This window comes from Trematomus bernacchii, unplaced genomic scaffold (genome assembly GCF_902827165.1).
Source record: "Trematomus bernacchii unplaced genomic scaffold, fTreBer1.1, whole genome shotgun sequence".
NCBI classification, from domain to species: domain Eukaryota; kingdom Metazoa; phylum Chordata; class Actinopteri; order Perciformes; family Nototheniidae; genus Trematomus; species Trematomus bernacchii.
The window spans coordinates 5,141,070-5,163,668 of NW_022987588.1; the positions used below are offsets into that span (position 1 = coordinate 5,141,070).

The 22,599-nt window shown below is 38.2% G+C and overlaps 2 protein-coding genes and 1 long non-coding RNA gene across 5 annotated transcripts; all 3 read left to right on the forward strand.

The window, feature by feature from the left end:
- Window positions 1-1,346: 1,346 nt before the first annotated feature.
- Window positions 1,347-7,803, forward strand: atp6ap2 (ATPase H+ transporting accessory protein 2). Its single transcript, XM_034128574.1, has 9 exons — window positions 1,347-1,494; window positions 2,994-3,124; window positions 4,363-4,491; window positions 4,613-4,708; window positions 4,805-4,942; window positions 5,305-5,358; window positions 5,961-6,110; window positions 6,208-6,327; window positions 6,957-7,803. Exons 1-9 carry the CDS (start codon window positions 1,419-1,421, stop codon window positions 7,149-7,151), a joined length of 1,089 nt encoding a protein of 362 aa, XP_033984465.1. The 5' UTR covers window positions 1,347-1,418; the 3' UTR covers window positions 7,152-7,803.
- Window positions 7,804-8,775: 972 nt separating this feature from the next.
- On the forward strand, window positions 8,776-10,461 carry LOC117481083. Its single transcript, XR_004555700.1, has 3 exons — window positions 8,776-8,935; window positions 9,318-9,407; window positions 9,839-10,461. It is a non-coding gene; the product is annotated as an uncharacterized LOC117481083 (long non-coding RNA).
- Window positions 10,462-12,644: 2,183 nt separating this feature from the next.
- On the forward strand, window positions 12,645-22,555 carry LOC117481064. Of its 3 annotated transcripts, none has more exons than XM_034128566.1 (13): window positions 12,645-12,800; window positions 13,675-13,758; window positions 14,552-14,617; window positions 14,728-14,843; window positions 15,526-15,774; window positions 16,297-16,421; window positions 16,757-16,863; window positions 17,395-17,707; window positions 19,609-19,667; window positions 20,256-20,369; window positions 20,475-20,508; window positions 21,726-21,956; window positions 22,199-22,555. In XM_034128566.1, the coding sequence occupies exons 2-13, from the start codon at window positions 13,705-13,707 to the stop codon at window positions 22,519-22,521; spliced, it is 1,791 nt and encodes a 596-aa protein (XP_033984457.1). In that variant the 5' UTR covers window positions 12,645-12,800; window positions 13,675-13,704; the 3' UTR covers window positions 22,522-22,555. The 3 variants fall into 3 exon arrangements, with proteins under 3 accessions (XP_033984457.1, XP_033984456.1, XP_033984458.1); XM_034128565.1 differs by having other exon boundaries at window positions 12,646-12,800; window positions 21,723-21,956; XM_034128567.1 differs by lacking the exon at window positions 14,552-14,617 and having other exon boundaries at window positions 12,646-12,800; window positions 21,723-21,956.
- Window positions 22,556-22,599: the final 44 nt, after the last annotated feature.

The following is a 22,599-nucleotide window of genomic DNA, read 5'->3' on the forward strand; positions in this document are numbered from 1 at the left end:
CACAAGCTTACACATGCAGTAAACTGTTTTTTCTGGCCTTTTGGGTGGCAGCCGTCAAAAAAACATTTGGTCTCCATCAACCCCTGAGGGTAATATCAGGCCCTTTAGCTGCTAAATCCTCCATTGTTTACCAGCTAGAATTGAAGTGTGTCTGTCTGCAGATGGTATAGAGGCCATGTGGAGCCTTTTAGCTGAAAAAACAACCCAGACTTTTGAGGTTCGGGTCAGACTGCTAGACAGATAACCATGAACACCTGACTATAGGTCTTGCTGTGATGTGATTTGGAAGGAATTTGTACCTTTATGCACACAACGAGCACACAGGTATAGCGGACAGAACATGACACGAGTACAAATAAATGAATGCATAAATACAGGAATAATTGAGGCAAGATGGTGTGTGTGGGTGAATGGTGAAGATCGCATGAGTTGGGAGGGCGGTAAAGGGCAGTCAACCCGAGTACAGAGTACAGAGTACAGTGTACAACTGGAGGCCAGCCTCAGGTAGACGACCCCCCCCCCTACCTCCGAGGGACGTGAAAAAAATGGAAAATAAAAAATAAAATAATAATAACAATAAAAAAATAAAATAAAAATAAAATGATAATTAAATAAATAGAATAATAATAAATTAATAAAATAAAATGATAATGAAATAAATAAAATGCAATAATACAATCATAAAAACTAACTTGAAAAAAAAGATATAAACATATTTGATATGATTTTTTTTACAAAAAGAATAAAAAAGAATACAAATTAAGTGATGATAATAAGAATTAAATTCATTACTTTTTAAAAACATTTTTATATAAAACTTGAACAAATATTGAATGAAAAGATGTTTGGCAACAACAACCAATTAAAATAACAATTACATTTTTTTTTTAAATGGGGACAAAGATTTTGATTACTGCTTTAAGAAAGAAACATACACAAAAACAGTCCACAAACAGGACTTTTATGTTTTCATTTCCTTTATTATCTGTGTGAGTTTTCATGTTTTGCTAGATGTTGTGTCCTAAAGGGTTGCTTAAAGAATAATCACGAAAATTAAGCAAATGCAATACAAAATAAATCCTTGATGCAAAAGCTTTTAGACCTTAATTAACCAGATGTTATTAAGGTAGTAAAACCACCAGTGGAAGTGTTAGGAGATGTGTGAAGTGATTTTTCTTTCAATTCGTTGGGGATTACACATGTTTATGTGAGAAGCCATGTTATTTTCAATTTAATACTAAAAAAGGACACCTATTCTACTGAGGAAACGATAACAACTTAAAATAGAGAGCTCCGCAAACATTTATTTTCCTGTAGAGAAATGGTTCCTCATATCTTTCAGTGACAGATATTTTCCCATCATCCTTTGCGGTTCCGTGACGTCGGGTCAGCTGATCTCTGCTGCACCAAGGAGAAAGATGTCGCTGACAAACTGCCGAAGGATGGAGGCTGTTTTATCCGTGGCGTTTGCCCTCTGTTTCTTTATCACAAGCGGTAAGTAATGTGTGAAGAAAGACATTCACGATTCCCGTCTTTTAGGATGTGTTTTTTCTTCTTAAATATAACATAATAGCGTCATGTCTCCACCGTTTTTGCAAATGGCAACCTAGCTTCGTTAGCATCGCCTTTTAGCTTTCTAATACAACCTAAAGCTAGGTGTAATACTGTGATGTTAATTAATAGGAATGTGTGAAATCATATTGTTATACGCGTAGAATTGGAGTATCTAATACGATCGAGCTTTCAACAAGGGGGTTTAAATACATATCATATTGATAGCCCGTTGCTAACGCATTAGCAAAGCATTGAGGATAAGGATGTGTGTTGTTGGGGTTTACAGATTATTCGTGGTCATGTAAAATATAAAGAAATACATTTATCTGCTTCCGCTTTGTTGCTGGTTAGTAATTCACACAAGGCTGTGCTGTCATGGGACCGGCTGTTCACTGCTAGTTCCTCTTTAACATTTATCACAGGCTCTCTGTCACGAGTTAATGCCTGTGTGCACGGAGCTGTAGTGCTGGTTACAGTGGGTAGAGTTGACTGTGACCTGTGAAGTCCAGTGGAGAAAACTGCTGTTTGCTGTAATGTGCATTTAACATAGCAGAGTTAATTATAACACTACACTGACACAAGGGACTTGGCTTCTCATTTTAAAGGGCCTGCTGTCTTAAATAGCAAAACAACAGATGACATGACATTAATATGTTTGAGTCTTCGTTTTCAGTTTAAAACACTTCAACTAACGTTTATTCTCATTATCAATTATGGTGCCGTTTTCTAGGTCACTTGATAAATCGTCTATAACATGTAAAATGTCTATTCCAGTTTCTCAGAGTCCACAGTAATGTCTTTCAAAATGGTATTTGTCATTACCAAAGCCAAATATATTCCGTTTAATATAAGATCAATAAGATAAAAGCAGGAAATGTTTGGGAGACAAAAAAACAAACATTTCCTGCTATTTCTGCATAAAAAAACCGACTCTAACAATTATTTGTGACAGCACTAAACTATTGGAATCCATTCAAGACAAACATAAATGTATTCTATTATACCTAGGCCTATTTAGTTAGAAGGCATTAAGTCAATTGCAATGATATATGGCACAAATATAAACATTATACTTTTATTATGAAATAAGGTCAGGTGGTAATAGCAGTACATTTCCTCATTTAGAGGTCACTGTCAATTTTCATGTCTGATTGAATACATGTTTTGGATTTCACTAAAATGAGTTGAAAATAAATGTTCAGGTTGTTAGGCAGAAACTGACTTTGCATGTCATTATTATTCCCTATATAATAAATAAATGATAGGTCACTCTATATTTAGGAGGAAAAGTAGATTTTACACTCAATTGAAAATATATACTCGGTTTGGCTTAGTAAATGTTTTCTTCCTGGGTATATTTCTACTGTGACTTAATATTTCATTCTTACATTTTCCACATGTTTTACTGGGATTGAACATCCTCTCATTTTGTCTCACAGGTGTACATGGCGACAGTTTAACGGTGCTGCAGTCTCCAGACTTTGTGTCCTTCCAGAAAGGAGACTGGCCCATCTCTGGAGAGAAGATCCCTGACCTGGTGGCTCTAACCATGGGCTTCTCTGTTCAAGAGGTGCTTTATTTTCTAGTTGCTATTCAAAAGAAGCTTAAGGGGCTCTGGTATATATTATAAAAAAGAATGTATGCAATAGCAATGCCAAAAACTATAGCGAGGTAATACCCCTTTCTTTCTTTATAATGTCATTCAGACTGTCTGAACTGAACCTCTAAAGTCTGGGTTGTTTTTTCAGCTAAAAGGCTCCACAGGGCCTCTATACCAGTGGTTCTCAACTGGTCAGACCTCGGGACCCACTTTTTCCTTTGTCAATAGATCGTGACCCGAAATTTCGAACCACTCAAATCTATTCAACAAAAAATCGTGGTGTAATATATACGCTTTTCAGCATACAATATGAATTAAAGTGAAATACAGTGCATATATCCCTTATATCCCTTCATAGAACTAAAGTATGCTTTTAAAACAGGTTTAATGAGATGATGGAATCAAAGCTGAACAGTATAACATAAAGAGGCACACATGCTGAAAACCCAATCCCAGAAGGGGGGTCTGGGGGGATTCTCCCCCAAGAGATTTTTACAAATACTAACATATAAACTATGCATTCTGGTACACTCTGAGAAGAAAATAAATAAATGTATTACCACCCTACATATTAATAATATTTTATGCCATTGTTTTTCACTTTGTTCTGACAGCTGAACTTGCTGCTCCACACAGAGAGAAGAGCAAAGAGGAGATATTCTGTGTGAATTACTTTTAAATTGTGGGTAGGGTAGATAGCTCCCATAGTTCTGTGACCTGTCAATCATCAAACCGGGGTTCATATTTCATTAGGTGTTCATTTTCATCTGAAGTTGTACCCATGGATGTATAAAGAATAGTTCTACCGCAAAGTTATTCTCCGTGGGGACTTCCGGCAACAATCTTGATTCTGTTTGGCCAGAAGACTCGAAAAAACATCAGCAAAGATGTTTTATTGAGAAGATGATCACTACGTGACTGAAGTTTTCAAAACCGTTTATGGTCTCCGGTACTTCCAGTCCAACGCCAGTTGAGAACCACTGCTCTATACAATCTGCAGACAGACACACTTAAATTCTAGCTGGTAAACAATAGAGGATTTAGCAGCTAAAGGGCCTGATCTTACCCTCAGGGGTTGATGGAGACCAAAGGTTTTTTCGACAAGTTGTTTCGGCTGCCACGCAAAAGGCCAGAAAAACCAGTTTACTGCATGTGTAAGTTTGTGATTATGCGGAGCTCACCTTAACAATGTGTGTTCATTTGTACAGGATCTGGCCTGGCCTGGCCTTAAGGCTGGTCCGTTGTTCCAGCGTCCCCGAGCCAACGTCCTGGTGGTGGTGAGAGGAGTGGATAGCCTGGACATGCCTAATAGTGTGGCCTCCTACCCCCTGGAAAATGTGAGTCAGACGGGACTGTGGAGTTATGATCTTTTGCACATCAGATATCATATATTTCTGAACAATCCAATGTCATTTGGCTTAGTTATTCAGTGGTTCTTCTTCTTCTTTGTTCTCACAGCCGGTTCCCTTCACCTTGGACAGTGTTGCAGAGACAGTCCACGATCTGTTTGCTGAGGACACTCCTGTAGTGCTGCAGCTGGCCCCCAGTGAGGAGGTAATGAAAATATACTGAGACTGTACAGGGAATACTCACCATGTGTGCAATCACTCATCTGTTAGATTTTTTTAATGTGTTTGTTGTGTCTCACAGAGGTTGTATATGCTGGGCAAAGCCAATGCTGTGTTCGAGGACCTGCCAGTGACCCTGCAGCAGATCCGCGCCCGCCTGTCCCAGGACGGCTCGGTGCTGGCCTCCCTGCCGCTCAACTCCCTCAGCAGGAATGCAGAGGTGAGTTTGAAAGGGCAACACCGTACACACTCAAGGCTGTGCTGGCTTTTAACAACCACCATGTACTTTTTAGAGACACATCTGCGTCAACATGATGGCTGACTTTAACTGGGATATCACTATCCTTTTAATATACTTATTTACTATGTATTTTTGCATATGATTAAAAACAGATATCATTTTTTGTATTGTTGCTAGTACACTTAATTAAATATATATAGCACCAAAATACCTTTTGATTCTTGAAGGTTCCTCAAATAAAGTGACTAGATTGACCAGATTTGAACTATTTCTGTTAACTATGTTCGTCTCACTGGAAGTCTCTTGTTTATTCTTACCTCTTAACTGTTTCTGCTTTCTAGGCTGATTTGCTCTTCCTGTCTGAAGTCCAAGTCCTGCACGATATCACCGCTCTGGTAAGTTGTCCGGTTTTGCTTAAAGGTCACCTATTATGCAAAATCCACTTTTTCATGTCTTGTATACATAAACATGTGTCCCCTCTGTGTAAAGAGATTCTGAAAGTTTCAGGAAAAAAGATTCGCTCACTTTTTGTTCTGATCCATTTATATAAAAACCTGTCTGAAAATGAGCTAATCAGATTTTGGCCACTTTATGATGTCATAACGATTTTTTGGCTTGTGTAACCATTAGCCAATAACCAACCAAGGTAACACCCGCCCACCTTATGACCTGAATCTCCTCCTAGAGCACCATTGTGTTATTTTTAACCAAATATCTCTGAGGGGCGTGGGGAGGGGCTCCTTATTTTCATCTAAAGTAACAGACAGAGAATCAGCACTTTTGAAGCAGGGCTGAAACAGAGGGGATTATGGGATGCTGCAATGATCTGTTTGGTATGTGGAGCCAAACACTTCAGAGACATGTTTTGTATATATCTGAGACTTATAATATATTGATGAAAAACAGTATAATAGGGGACCTTTAAATCAGCCTTACATTTGTAATAACACTCTTGGATTATGGCTAAGATGTCTTTTGTCTTTTACATGTTTTCTAGCTGCAGAGACACAAACACTTGGCGAAGGATCACTCTCCGGACCTGTACTCTCTGGAGCTGTCCGGCCTGGAGGAGCTCAGCAGGGTCTACGGCCAGGACTCTCCTCAGTACCGCGACGCCACCGCCATCCTCGCCACCGTTCTGCAGAAAGTAAGTAGACAATCTAAATTGGCCTTACTTACTTTTACATCCTCATTTTTATTTTAAATCTGTCATCTGTGTATAATAATACTTTTTCTCATTGTAGTTTGGAGAGGATGTGTATGGTCTATATGGCAACAGCACTGTGGTGGAGGTGGTTACAGTGAAGACCTTTCAGGCTCCTTTGACCAGGAAGTCCCGTTCAATCCTGGAATCCAAACAGATCGTAAGTCATGATTACTTGTTGCACGTCACACTACTACCTTCATTTAAATAAAGTTTATTGCAGGGCTGTTGTATTAGAATGCATTAGTTTGAGTTAGTTCTACTTAATAAACTGGCAACTACTTTTAAGTTTATGGTGTTTGCATATTATGCCATGTGTGAAATCATAAACTGCATTTCTATTGAGCTGGTTTCATGGTCTTGATAGTTTCCCTTGTGCCTTTGATGCTATACAAAAAGTTTAAATGTGTACTGTGAAAAAAGTATATGACAAAGCTCTATTGATGATTTAAAGTACCGTACATGTCTCGTGTTGGGGTGATGTTATCAATGGTGAGAAATATGACACTGAAATAACAAAACCTACACTGTTAGTATTTACAGTGGGATTGCTGTTGTAGTCCATGCTTCTTGGTTTTTATGACTTAGGTCTGGAAACAAGGAATGCTTTGATCAGCAACTCTTTAAAAAGGCTAAAGGGAATGGGAGTCAGATGGTGGGAGGTGGTTCCTAATAGTTAGTAGATCTTAGTACATCCTGTTGCAATGCATGCAAAGTGATGAAGATGAAAAGGTTGAAGGTTTGTTATTTAAGTAATGCGTCTACTTTTCTGGATTTATTACATTATAGAGCAACCCCGGCAGCCCTTACAACCTGGCCTACAAGTACAACTTCCAGTATGCTGTGATCTTCAACATTGTGCTGTGGCTGATGATCGCTCTGGCCCTCGCCGTCATCGTCACTTCATACAACCTGTGGAACATGGACCCAGGATACGACAGCATCATCTACAGGATGACCAACCAGAAGATCAGGATGGATTAGGTCCTGACCCATCAACACTCCTCTTTAATCCCTCCAGTGAATGTTTGTGTGTTTTGTGAGGTCTTGTTTAGTGAAACAAAACGTGACAACTTGAGGGGAGGAAGGGCTTAATATGGAGTCACCTCTTTGTTTACAATGCTGACATGATAACGGACAAAAAACATTGACATTTCAGTATTTGTTCTTACATTTGCCTACATAAATAAATCCTCCTACACTGATGTATACACTGAACCAATTCACCCTTCCTCCTTTCAACTTCAGCTCATTCCTTCCGACTTTGACTCCTCACTAACTATGTTTGTTTCCCTGGTGATTGCAACTTTATTTTTTATTGTAAAAAAAATAGTGTAATGATATGAATGAATGCGTCTGTTTCCGGTGTGAACTTGTTGTGGTTGTTTTGCTGTGTGAAGCTGTTTTAAGTTAATTAAATCTATGTGTATATATTGAAGATACAAAGAGAACTGTATGAGAAACTGCTGTACTCTTATTGTGAAAAAGATTTGTGCAGTGTTTATTCCAGGTAGGTTTCACCCTGCTTTACATGAATAGTTACTCATGATGGTTGTTAAGATTGGACAAGGATAATTTAAGCTCTGTCAATTGCAATAAAATGCCTGACAATAAATTATTACATGGATCACCCCAATTTGTTTTGTTTCCTTTCATTCATTCAAGCATGTGCTTAATTTTGAAAAAAGCAATTATTTACTGTTTCTAAATAACCTTTAACCTTTTTGTAAATATCAAAAGTCAAAGTCAGCTTTATTGTCAATAATTCTACTTGTTGTACATCCAGAAATATCGAAATATCGTTTCCCGCAGTCCTACAGTGTGACATATATACAAAAAACAAAAAGGGCCTAGATAAACATGGTATACATTAAACAAAACAAAGGGCATAGATAACCGGGGTATACAGTTTAAAATGTCAATATAATTTAAGTGTTTAAAGTACAGTTTCAGTGCAGGAGCATGGGAGATGGGCAGAAAAGTGAGTTAGGGGGTTAGAGTCCAGGACCATTTGGGGCAGGGGAGAAAGGTAGCAGGCAGGGTGGAGAGTTCAGGGGAGAGATGTCAGAGGGCGGAAGAGATGGAGGGAGGGGAGAGAGTTCAGCAGCCTGACCGCCTGGTGGAGGAAGCTGTTGCCCAGCCTGGAGGTGCGTGAGCTGAGGCTGAGGAACCTTCTTCCTGAAGGCAGGAGGCTGAACTCTTATACTTGTGTAGTTTGATGTCAAGTTTCAGATAAGTTGTTAATTAAAACCCCTAGCGAACATTTGCTCTCTAACCTTAAAATAACTAATTTAAGTAACTGTTGAAATGATCCAGTATTTCACCTGTACTTTTACTTAGGCAGTTTTTACTTGTAATGGAGTATTTTTTACTTTGGTATTAATGTTATACTTAAGTAAATGAATATTTCTTCCACTACTGCACCTATCTTACCATTTTTCTAAGATGAGCCTGTCTCAAGCAGGAAGATTATCTGCGCTGTTGAACTCATCTTAAACTCTCTTCTACGGATATGTATCATGCGCTTCGTATTATGCAATTGTGTAACAGCTAAGCCAATCAGAATGCGTGTACAAGCTTTAAGCCCCGCCTTGGTCATTATCCGTGGAATGTAATTGGCTGAATGCTTTTGTAACAGCTCAGGTTTTATAACACAATATTGGAGGGTGCAGACAGCGACGTTTACCTGCAACGGAAGAGGTTACATGTTAGGTTATACCGAATAGATACAAATAAGGAAACAACCATGGTCTGACTGATAATAAAAGGTAAGATTTGTTTTCGTTTTGTTCTCTTCTCCCCCTGTATTCAACCTTTATGACCGCGCCCACGCCGAGGAGAGAGAAATATATGAAAACAATTAGCCTACTAATTACATGGAGTGGTGGGAAGCAGGCTACATTTGTTGAAATAGGCCTTCCTATACTTTATTTGATTATCCATTTGAAGTTACTCTACACATATACTTTGCTACATTTCACAGGGAAATATTTATATTTACTGAAATTAGAGGTATTTTTTGCTGTAAAATGTTTCTGAATAGGCTACTACTTCTACCTCTTAATGTAGTATTAATAATTATCCTGTAAGGTATATGTGCTATATTTGTACCTGTTAACAGTTATTTTATCGTTTGGCTTCACATCACAGCTAGCATCTACGTGGTGAGGAAGATCCGGGCCTCCATTGATGCAGGAGAGCAACTGGAAAAGCCCATCACAACACCATGTAGTGCTAGTGGTAAGACAACCTCCTCTACTACAACTTCTGCAAAGGAAACAGAAATAACTTCTAGAACATAATGAACCCTGTGTATACTCTGAACAATAAACTGACAACTCTTTAACTGTATGATCCCTGCATATCATACAGTTACAGATATTTGGTTTTTGCAGTCATCTTACTGTTTATTCTTCAGATCTTTGTGGAATATTGACTGTGCCCCATGGCCATGCTACTGAATGGGACAGTTTTGGTTTTCGATCAAAAAATCGAATCTAATTTAAGAATATTATTTGCCAAACTTGATATTTTTTTTACATGCTCAGACCTAATTTAGCTTGATTTGACTTACCATTATGTCATGAAACATATCCATGAGGGTATAGGTACACAAGGAGTATTATGCTGTATAAGTAACTAACTCATATTTATGTTTATTTTCCACTTAGCTGGACACGAGTCAAGAGGAAGCATTACTGCGGCCGCTCTGATTCCAGCACCTGAGGAAGGTGTTGGTGGAGCAGCATGCTTGATGACGTCCTCAGGAACGTCTGTGCAAAATTCTGGCTCTTCCTGACGTTAAAGATCATGCTGGACACTGGAACTGTGGTCTCCGCAGTGGATTTGGGCATAACAGTAAAACGAGATAATGGATAATTCAATGTTGTATATGCAGAACCGTTTACATTTTATGGTCAACATATATTTGGCCAAACTAAAGTTGTACAAACAGACCCTTACGGACTTCTTTCCAGTGTCTATGCTGTACTCAGGGACCAATATCGAGCTAATGACACACATCCTTTTTCACAGCACATTTTGTCTTACCATAGGAAAAAAACAGGTGCAACTAATAACAATGACTCTTTTCCATGTTTGAGCTAACTCACAAAACAGGCACCTGAATGCAATCCAAACTGTATGTTATTAGTACCTGGTAAGTCATCATGTTTTCTGTGAGAAAAGCCTGTATTCTGCAGTTTATGAAGGCCAACTCACCAACCTCTCTCCAGGGGCTGAGCAGGCCTGATGTTTCTTCTGCTGTTACAATAAATAAAACAATTAAAAAAAAGTTGCTACAGTTGCTGTCTTTATTCTTGCGAAAGGTTATTGTTATTAGGTTAAGTATAAAGTATAAAGAAATAGAGATAAGAAATAAAACCTTTAATCCAAGTTTGACTTGACTGATTAAGAAACGCAAAGGTGTAATGCAAAAATTATGAAAAAAGCACATTTAAAAAATATAATATTTTCATTTAATTAGTGCGAATGCTGTTTACATCATTCCACTATAGTTCTTCGAATCTTTATTCCCCTTATTTCAGCCAATACTTTGGCTTTCCATAACTTCAGCTTACTTTCAGCTACAGAAACCATTCAAATATTAAACTATTCAGCCTTTTCAGGAATCGATGGGAAACCTTTTTGAAATATTCAGCTTTTTAAACTATTTTTTTAACATGGAAGTCAATGGGACGACTCTTCAAATCCTCTTTAACTACACCTTACGCCAAATGCTTCTCCTTCCACATACTTTCAGCTTGAGACTTCATTCCAACTTTAAAATGATCACAAGACCTTCAGCTGGAAATAAGGGGAAGACATAATTTTTCATGAAAAACTTAGGAAAACCTCTCCTAGGTTGGAAAATTAAAAAAGAATTAACAAAATGCCTCTTGAGGGCATGAAGAGACAAAAAGTCCACCTAGCTCCCAATTGATTCCCATGTTAAAAAAATCCGGATCTTTCTTCAGAACAGAGAGAAGTACACTTTAGACAAACTGCTCTCATCTTCACATTTACCACACAAAACCCCAAAAAACAACATATATCAGTTCATTGGGGTTCCCTGATGCTCACGGTCTGTTCATTTTTTGATAGGAGCGATAGTTTTTGAACAGGTGGCAAAATTGTCAGATATGATCCTCAATGCATTCACTGCAGCTGGTAACCATGGTGTTGCTGGGCAGATTGAAAGCTTTGATGGGCTCACACAGGTGTTATGATTATTTGTTATGATTAGGTGCTCAGCACAGAAACAAATACTGACAAACATACTGGACTTTAACAGACTGTATCAGCCTATTCTTTTCTGTCTGATGGAGACTTCATACTGACTTCAACAGGTTCCACATATTGTATACATTATTGGTGACGTATGGTTTTAGTCGAAAAGTTTGCAGTCAAAATATTCTGCTGCTTTCCCAAGCCTTTTTACTTTCTTTTCTCTTCTTAATACAAATTCATTCACTACTACTTACATCTGATAACTCCTTCAGCCTATTTTCAGCTGCAGAAACCATTCAACTATTACATTATTCAGCTATTTCAGGACATCAAGGCTATACATGTTGTCGTTTATACCTTTTTTTAAACCTTTTCTTTTAAATATTAAGCTTTTTCTGCATTTTTGTAGCTAAAAGCAGCTACCATTCAGCTAATAACATATTCAGCTTTTTCTGCATTTTTGTAGATAAAAGCAGCTAATAACATATTCAGCTTTTTCAGCTAAATTCAGCCACAAATATACACAGTTTACAGCATTCGCACGCATTTTCTGCAGGAAATGCATTTTCTAGTATATGATTAGAGTTTAGGATATAAGAAACTAGTTTCAACACTTCAATGGATCAATACTTTTTACACAATTTTACATTACTCTTAATAATGGGTAGGCCTACTTATACTTTTGGTAGGCTACTTGTGCATTTTCTCATGCTAATATGCTACTTTTGTACCTTAACTTAAAGGTAGGGTAGGTAAGAATGGAGAAACTAGCTGAATGTGAAAGTACACAACCGAAAAAAATCTGCCCCTTCCTTCAACACACACGAACGCGCACATGACCGATGAGGGCACGAGATAAGTTTGTGCACGAGATGGGCCGAGGCAGATAATTGGACTTGCTTTTTACAGCGCCACGGCTTCCACTAATGAAATATTTGTATTTATTGTCAACGCATTTAATATATTCATTGCTATCGGGATGTTAAGAGCATTCCATGGAATATAACAGTGTTTCTGAAGTGAATTACCTACCCTACCTGTACACGTGATACACTGTGGTGGTAGCCCAAAGCTTTCTTATATTTAAAAATATCTGAATTGCATATCTCACAATTGTACTGTAAAAATGCAGTACTTGAATTGAACGTGCTTAGTTACTTTGCTCACCCATCCTTCCCGGGAACAAATGTCAGCTCTTTGTGCACCTCGCTGTTATTCCTGTTGCACTTCTGGTGTCTACCGGATGTTGCTAAGGAGCATAGGAGCGCAATTAGCAGCACTGAGCCCAACAAAATGTGACTCTGCTGTGTTTTGTAAAATGCTGGTGGAAACGTTCATGTGGAAATAGTTGGCCTACAGTCTCCTTATATTACCTGTTGGTCTGAAGAGAATCACGTGTCTACGGTAAGCTGTATCTCTGCTAGCTAGCATAATAGACATGGTAGCATTCAACAAGCTAACGTTAGCACTGCCGGCTAACGCTAGCACTAGCTATTGAGGGTTTTCACTTTCGATTGTGAGAAATGTAACTTTAATCAATTTTAAAATCAGATATGTGGTAATTTTTGGGGTGGGCATTGACATATCTGCAATACGGGTTTCCTGTTATCAATAGGAAGCGTTAACGTGACTTGTGTGCTATCTGTGCTACATACATTTTGTAAATAACATAGTTAAAAGGCTTTTTTTCAAAGCTCCGTTTATCGTTTTTTTCCCTATTGTAAACGGTAGTTTTTAAAAAGTAAACTACAAATACTGTTATAAAACACAGCGAAAGTAATACGTAAAAACAAAATAAATATATCAAACTAACAAATAAAAAGCACTGCATCGCAAATTGCTTAATATTTCATTAAATTAGTATAATTGGGTAATGTTGTCCTCGTTTTTGTTTAAATATTTGTATTCCATCATCTGTTTGCATTGCTTATGTACAGGGGTCACACATGGTCTGATTGAGCAACATATCTTGTGAAATAGTGTTACTGTTGCTTGCTAATCCAAATAATAAATCAAACATCACAGCCAGCTTCTGACACATTTTTCTTTGGTATGGTTGTAAACATTTTGTAAAGTGTCGAACAAACTCAACATGTGAAACCTTGTTTGTTGAAATTACGTGGTTGAACCTCCTAGGTTATACAGGACCTTTTTTACTTTAAAAACACATTGGTTATTGCTTAGTGAATGAAACCCGTTTTTTAAAATACATGTTACATTTATGTACGATTTAATTTGTGACACTTAATCATTTTTATTTTCTTTGTTTGTCTTTCAGTGTTCTTGCTGTGTCTCAAAATTGTAGACCATGATGGATCGAAGAAGAGCCTTAACTATTCCATTTAATGTTGACAATAACTTGGTATGTGTGACTCATGTTTTCCTCACATGCATGTGCATGTGTGCTTTTTTTTGCGCAGCATGAATTGCTTAACTGGAGAAATTCTGTAGGAAAGCTTGCTTTATGGCTACCATAATAGATTTGTTGTTCACATGTAAAGCATAAGCTCATTGCGATGTATTATTTAATGGCTCTGACCTGCTTTTGTGATTGCTAATGGTATACTTTAAAATGATGTTTATCTGTGAGCTTACTTCCCTTTTGTTAAAATAAATGGTTCTCCATAAGGGCAAGAGGACACATTACAGCGGAAGCATGATGAGCTGTAAATAGCTATTTCTGCATAATTGCCAATGCTACAGTTACCATAGTAAACTGCTGCTGTGTTAATTTTTTGTGTGTTTTAAGTTAATTATACGATCTATAAAATGTGACATGTTAAAGTAATGTATTTTAAAGCTCTGTGAAACCCAAGTTGATGTTTTCAAATAGCTTGTTTTGTCTGACAAAGCCACGAAAATAATCAATATATTATTGATATAAGGCAAGGCAGAGATAATCAGCAAATCATTCAAATTAACGAGCTGGAACTAGTAGTATTTTTAATAAAATTAAAACCAATCGTCAAATTAGAAAATGTATTCTCTTACAATCAACTTATCAATTTCCTGATTTATGATTGCTGCTTTATTCCAGTGCACATGCTTCAACACATAGACACATAATGAAATTCTTACTTACATGCTTTGCTCATTTGCACTTTTTGTTTTTTAATTTATACAAACACAGTAACTAACCACCCTGTTAATTTTAGGTGGGAAACCCACTCAAAATCTCCATGCCATGTCTCTCACCAAAGTGTGGGAAGTTAGAAAGACAGGTACAGCGATCCTTCTCTGTATGACCACATAGACAAATGTTAAGGTGGTGGTGGTGAGGTTTTTCTGGTTATTTTCACAAGACTGGCTCTGTTACCTTCCCTTCTCACAGGTTTCCTGGACTGCATTTGCAGGTTGCAAACTCAAACATTGTGATTCACAGCATACAAATGGATTCACGCTGCTTGATCACAAGCACGCTGCTGCAGTCACACTGGAAATGGCAAGGTGAGAAGAACAAATGGATTTTGTTACTGCTGTTTGCAGACAGAAACACCTGATTAATGTTCTGCTATCAGTTAAAACTATAAATGTGTAGTGTTGTCTATGCTAAGCTTAACTGTTTGATACGTTATTGTTCCAAGCTTGCTTTCTGCTTTGCTTGAACTATATGCTATATGTACACATGCTCGTTTATTTTGTTTTGATTGGCACCATTTTAATTGGGGAGAGGGTACTGTATTTTTAAGCCTCTTCTTTTTTCAATTTTTAAAAACTTTAAAACCATGACATAAAAACATGTCTTTAAGCAGTTATGGTCTTTATGACTTTTGTGATGAATACCATCATTATCACACTACCGAGACTGTTTGTATGTTCATCGTCTTCCCAAGTTTTGTCTACAATGCTGAATTTTAAAGATTGCCAGCTGTCTATTGTTTGTGTGTACAGTAGCAGTGTTGCACATTGCTCTAATATGCTCCTACTTAAAAAATAAAGAGTGCTTATATGCACCATGTCTCAAGGCCAAGCTTATCATGACTGCACACATAGCTGATCTAAACCCCTCCCTCTTGATCAGCTGGTATGGACACAGCTGGCCAGGACACATTAAATGGTGGACAATGTTGCAGACAGAACGTTGCTCTAGAAAGGTTGTGAATAACTGCTTCTGTGTTTCATCCTGTAGGAGGCAGCCCTGTCTGATCCTGACCAATGTCCTAGAGACAGAACAGGGTAAGGCCTACATGGAAAGAATAACACAGAGTCCAACTTCAAGGAAATGCAGACGAGGGTCAAGTACACCGTTGGAGAGTGGGCGAAGCAAAGAGGAGCCTCTGATCTGCAGAGACAGGAGGTCCAGTCAGAAGGAGGCTGATAAAAACAGAAGTCAAACCCCTAAAAGCAACCAAAAGAAAAAGTCCCCACTTTCTCAAAGGTAGGAATCAACTGTTAAATGGATAAATAGAAATGTAGGAAATGTGCTTTCTTGCTGAGGGTTTGAGAATTGATTCCACTGTCATTTAACTCTAAATAATAAGACAGAAAATGGGTCTCACTTGCAGAAAATAAAATGTCTCTGTTTATGTATGATGTTGTACTGATGAGTAATACAATTCTAAATACAGGATAATGTGATGGTTTACATGCACAGACCTGTGAATAACCGACCAAATTAGCCACAAAACCAGTAGGAGGTTTTATTTATTACGGTGTAATGAGAAATGACCTTTTAAGAGTTGGCTCTTTCCAGGCAGAAAACATGCTGATTTTATTTGGAATAATACCACACAGAAATTTTTCTCAACTTAGATCAAATATGTGTTTATGCATGAGTTTTTGTCTGTTTAGTCTTAGAGGTTTAGTGTTTAGGTATTCTTCTTAGTATATAAAGTGTAACACTGTAGCATGTTGCTTGTGCTAAAAAATGAGCGTTGTGTTCATTATTTTGTGTCTTCAGGTCAAGACTCTGCAGAAGGTCACAAAATGTTGATGACGAAGAGGACAGAGAGGAAAACAAAGATGGCAAGCAGGTTATAAGAGGAAAAGACAACGGAGACAACTTCAAATACGCTGAAGTTGTAGGTGTGTAACATGAATGCATTCAGAATCACGGTTTCTATTGTGCTCCTGTTTTTGGGTCCTTTTGACTATCTCTTATTTTAAGACTAAGAAAGATTTAGATTTTCCTGCTTTCCACCGGAACTTCTGTCCAATGTCCTTTTCAGGGTTAATGCTAGTGTTTTACTGAAACAAAGCTGAATTTACCCAGCATTTCCCTTACAAGGATATACTTTTTTCTACTTTCTAGTAGTAGTAGTAGTAGTGGTAGTAGGTAGTAGTAGTAGTATTCTTCAGTTTGACAGAACTGTATGTGTTTTTCTAGCCTGATTGTTTGCTTATCTTTCTGTCTGATACAGGTTGTGGGGTGTTACTGAGATGGGAGCCTGTAGATGATACCGGAAGTTGTGATGAGTTCATCAAGGACAGGTTGTCTGATCCAGAAAAAGAAGTACAAAACAGTGTGGTGAGTGCCGTACTGAGAGTCTCACAGAAGCGTAAACTTTATCCAAACTTTCTTATAAAAGGCATAAAGCAACAGAACAGGCATGCAGACTATTTTGTAAGTGTGTTTTTAAATGGCATCATGTTTTGAATAAGCCTTTATGTAACTTTTACTTAAAAGTCATGATGTTGTTTCCATAACACTCCAACAAAAACCCTCAGACATTTCCATCAATGTCAATTAAATGGAATTATGAATACCTATTCAAAAGAATTGAATGCAGCTTGGGAGCATATAAGACCCTAGCATTGAGGCTGTATCTATAATGTTTTGTCATGTTCAATGCATCACATATATTTGACTTAAAAGAGACCGCTATGTTTTAAAACACTAAAGGGATCACTTCTCCAATAGCACAATTTTGTGTATGACATGTAAAAAGGGCTATTGTGACACCTCTACGGTTATATCTCTTAAGACATCTGTGTGTCTTGCGCTTGAACATGGCTCCAGTTGTTTGTTGAGTTTCTGCATTCTGTGCTGTCTCAACAGAAGAGGAAAAGAAAGGATCCAGCATCGCCGTGCAATGGAACCGGCAGCCCCAAACGCCACCGTGAGAGTGTGCTTCGGCTCAACGGAGAAGAAGGAAAGGATGGAGAACTGTCCCCAACGCGTGTTTGTCAAACGGAACCCGAAGCAGACGGAGATCCGGAAAGCCTGGACCGTACCATTTTACAGTTCACGGAGGGAGGAGATGACCCGACCCCCGGTCCTCATTTAGAAGCCGGAGACTCTGTTGCTACCCCCAGACGAAGTCTTTCCTCCTGCCAGGACAACATGACCACATCCAGCCCCTTCGAATCCAGTGAGTACCCCAACAAAGGATAAGATCACCTCAAAAACTGGTATCTTAATTCTACTGCTAAACTTTTCTTTGAAATGATCCAAGAGGTAGCTCAGGAAAACGGTGACTCAGGCAGCTCAGCTCAATGCCATGTTGTTTTATATCAATATGTAAATACTAGGGCTGTCAAGTTAACGCGTTAATAACGCGTTAACGCAAAAAAAAATTAACGCCACTAATTATTTTAACGCGATTAACGCATGTGTATTTTTTGTCCTCGGCCGCCGTAGTTTCAGAGCGCATCGAGTTTAAAATACCATCTACAAGCTGATGCTGACAGCCCCGCTCCTGCTGCCCGCTTGTGGCAGACCACACTTCCACGCTCACCGGCAGGCCCGGCCTGGCCATCGGGAGGACCGGGAGGGTGTGTGTATGTGTGGCGCGAGCGAAGCACACCTTACGTGTTGTTGTTAGCATCTGGTGCTAGCTAGCTGAGCTAACGGATATAAGGAGCTGTTTCAATGAAAACAGAGGAGCGACATTTCGCCGACAACTGCGCCGAGCACTTGACTTTATGCAGGTAGCCAGACAGCACACTCAGCACGGATAGTGCCGCAACACAGCTCATACACACAGGCATATATGCCTTGAGCTGCACATAGCTCCAACGATCCTACACACACACACACACACACACACACACACACACACACACACACACACACACACACACACACACACACACACACACACACACACACACACACACACACAGTATTGTATGAGAGAGGTTCTAGGTTGAATTGAGGCGAATATTTGTAATGTTCAGAGGTTGTTGTGTTTAATATTCATGAGAATATTTGTCATTGTTCAAATGATAATAAACAAACATATAAAGCATAGTTGTACACTCATATGTTGATAAGAGTATTAAAAACTTGAACAATATCCCTCTAAGGTACATTTAGAACAGATAAAAAATGTGCGATTTAATTTGCGATTAATCGCGATTAACTATGGACAATCATGCGATTAATCGCGATTAAATATTTTAATCGACTGACAGCCCTAGTAAATACATGATCTGATCGTGAAGCTGAGCACTTAGCTTCTGTAGACTGTTAGTGAAGCTGGCTCTATGAAGAACAGACAGAATTAGATGTTCTTCTACATTATCACATAGTCTTTCAGCTAATTCAGCAGGACTCACCCACACTATTCCCAGACCAAAACCAAGCCCAAATAATGTGAGTCTAAAAGCTTTTGTGCACTCTGTTAGATTCCATTATCAGTCGAGCATCAGTACTGGATTCATGTGGGCGATATCATTAACAACATTTAAGAGAATTTGTTTAAAACTCAGATAAAGATGTTTTCAATAAGATATTTATTTTATTGACTTTGATAAAAGTCCCCCTTTTTTATATTAACTGTCTTGTATTTCTTTTTTAGAACTGTTTTTGTATTCCTTTCTTTTTCTGGGCCATATAGTATATATGAATACTAAATATTTCTAAACAAAATCTAATCTCTTAAACATCATGACTTGTTGACATCTTTTTATTTGATTTAACTAAAGTTACAAAGTGTTTAACAAAAAAAGCTACATTGTTCTATAAATAAAGAACATTATAATGATTATTTCTATCTTTACAACCTACTTGTGTGTCATATAATAATAATAATAATAGTAATAATAGTAATAATAATACATGGGATTTTTATAGCACTTTTCCTAAAGCTCAAAGACGCTTTACATTACATATCTAGGACAACCTCTATCCCTGCTCTCCTTTTAAAGCCCATTACAACTCCTTTATGCAATATAGGACATGATGTGCTTGTTTTTGAAAAAAGTGACTTGGCTAGCTAGCTTAAATTCACTCTGGGCCTGATGTGTTTTCCATGTGCTTTTATTTCAGTTGTTCTGTCCAGTGATGATGATGATGAGGAGGAGGAGGGCGGTGGCGCTGACATGCAGGTTAGCTGGACTTCTCCCTGTATTACGACTGATCCATATCTCTGTAATGAACACATTTCATAACAAGATCAATAATGCTTTGTCGGAACGCAATCTAGTCTCTTATTTGATAAGAGCAAAGCATATATGAATCTTGGAATACAGTAAAAGGAACATTCAGATTTTTTTCTCAACTCATTGTTTGTTTTTAGCAAAGTTTTAGCCCCGGTTTAAACATAACAAAATGTAGCACTGTATGAAAAAAGCATGTTGCTCTATGGGCCCGGGGATATTGGCCTTAAATCACAAAAGCTTGAGCGATTAATATTCATATTGCATCTTATGCTAACAAGATATTATGAGAGAAATGTTTCGATATTAAACTACAACAAAGTAGCAGCATGCATAGCTGTCAGTGTGTCATTCTTCTTACTAGCACTAGGTGGCGCCAACAGAAGGAAGATTTCAATCCCACACATAGAGTTAGAAATATTGTAACTGGAAAGATATTGTGTCTTAATAGTTCTATACATATTTGACTGTTAATGTGTATAACCAATGTGTTTGAACCGACTTTCCCAACAGTGTGTGTATGTTTCTGTGTTGCAGGTGCTTATAGAGGAGCCTGTGTCAGTGACAATTTCTCCAAACCCCAGTATAGACTTCTCCTTCTCCACGCTGCACTGTGGTGGTTATCGAGCGAGAGCAAATGGAGAAATCATGGTATAAACCACAAATATATTAATTTGTCGATGCTGAACACAGATTTTTTTTAAATCACATTTCAGGGGAAGGAGTGTAACACATTGTTTACTCTTTCTTTCACAGATAGCAGACCAAGAAATCATCATCCCACTGGAAGGTAATGATAAGAGGAGTTTTTACCTTTGGTGTTAATTACGCTTGAATAGACTCTCAGAGAGGCATTGGCCTACCTGAGCCCTTTGGTCTGAACTTGTTTTGGTCATGCTGTCTACACGCATCCACTCCAAGCTTACTGGTCTATTTCAGATGGTAAAGTATGTGTGTGTTACTGGATTAGACCCTCAAGGCCCTGGAGCACTCTCAGCTTTTGAGACCGTGTTTGTGTGTAAGAAATATGGTTAAAAAAATAAGTTGCATTGTAAAACGATATTCTTGGGTAGATACACATTTTATTGCAGGTAAACCTCTGTGGCTGAAAAACAAATCACTAAAGAGGTCGCTGGTTACATTAGCCTTGACCCGAGCCTTCGTGGTATTTCAAAGTGCATTTCCAGGATGCAGTCAGTCAAGCTGTGCAATCCATTGTTTAATAAAAACAGGCCAATCTGATGCTATAACAATATCAAAAGAAAAACACACCTAACCCTAACCCAAAAAAGATCACAAATCAAATTGAAAGGATACCTTTAGAAATGAGAAATTGACAGATGTGAAACATTTCAAGTGATTTTTCTGAGATTAGATATCTTGTAAATGAGGGATACCTATATTTGTAAAATGTTGTAGGACAGTACAGTTGGTCATTTAGTCACACAGTCTTTCTACCTCTTTGCTGCAAATGTTACGCACCTTTCCTTTCAGATGGGGAGAAATGATCACAAGAGTGAAAAATGGTGTTTCATCACGTACATTTACTCAAGTGAGGGAATTACCCGCAAACCCCAAATGTGTTGGTGGAGACAAACAAAAGCAATGGATCTCAGGATCCTAGATCAGACATTTAAGTGGATCAAAGAGCATGTTATATTGAACATGTCAAAACGTAAATATTAGTTATCTTCACAGTTTAGTATTTATATACCATACAATCTTTGTGTGTCTAATGTAATATATGATCTTTTTAACCACATTACATATTTTATCACAAGAAAACATGAATTTACTTTATTCTATTAAAACAATCTATTACACAAACTGAAATATCTCTTAAACTATTTGATGGATTTCAATTAAGTTGGAGCACTGTAACATCTAGAAAAGAAAATCTGAACTGTGCAGGACCTCGGTTGACTTTCTTTGGTTATGGAAGAAGTAACATTTGATATCAACAATGCGATCTCAAGTTTCACCTGACCTTCTCTTCCTCCCCAGATGATGATGATACTGGAGAGGTGGAGGTGAGGCTATCTCTGGACCGTAAAGACATGAGGAGGTACAGCGTGTGGGAGCAGCAGGAACTGGTGGAGCGGCATTTTCACTTTGAGGACGACGAGGAGCCTTTCCCTGCCGCCATTCTTCTGTTATGTGTGTCAGAAACTGCTGCAGCTGCTTTACAGCGAGAACTACAAAAGCTGTGTGTGAAACAACATGGAGCGACGAGCACTGGTGAGACCAATAGAGAGCTTTGAGTTAGGTGTTGCACAAGTGTTGTTTTTAAAAAGATACACTTTAGATTTCTACTGTTGGCAACTTTGTGTCCTTCAAATTGTCCTGGTTTCAATTTGCAAATGTCAATTTCTCTGTTCATACTTCTTATATCATTTTAAGTAATGTTCGTTATGTCACATGATAATCTGCATGGTGCACGATGACCTTGATTGTACATTTAGATTTTCTTTTTTTCATAGGCAAAGCGAGCCCGTTTCTCCTGCTGACCCTGAGATTTCCTGTGGTGGGAATGGAGGGGGCTTTATTGCGCTCCCTCCTGGACATTGACTGTCTCAACAGTCTGGCACAAGGAACCATTGATTGTGTCGACAAACTTAGTTGTTTGGACGACTTCAACACTCCTGTTCTTTCTCTGGATGATAGCCTACAGCTGATCAGAAGAACTGGACTGGACTCTCCCCTGCTGTCTCTGCTGGGCCTGGACTGCTCTTACCCTGGATTAGACACAGACGATGATGATCTGCTTTCTGATATAGACTCTCCAGGGGCTGAGCAGGCCTGATGTTTCTTCTGCTGTTACAATAAATAAAACAATTTAAAAAAAAGTTGCTACAGTTGCTGTCTTTATTCTTGCGAAAGG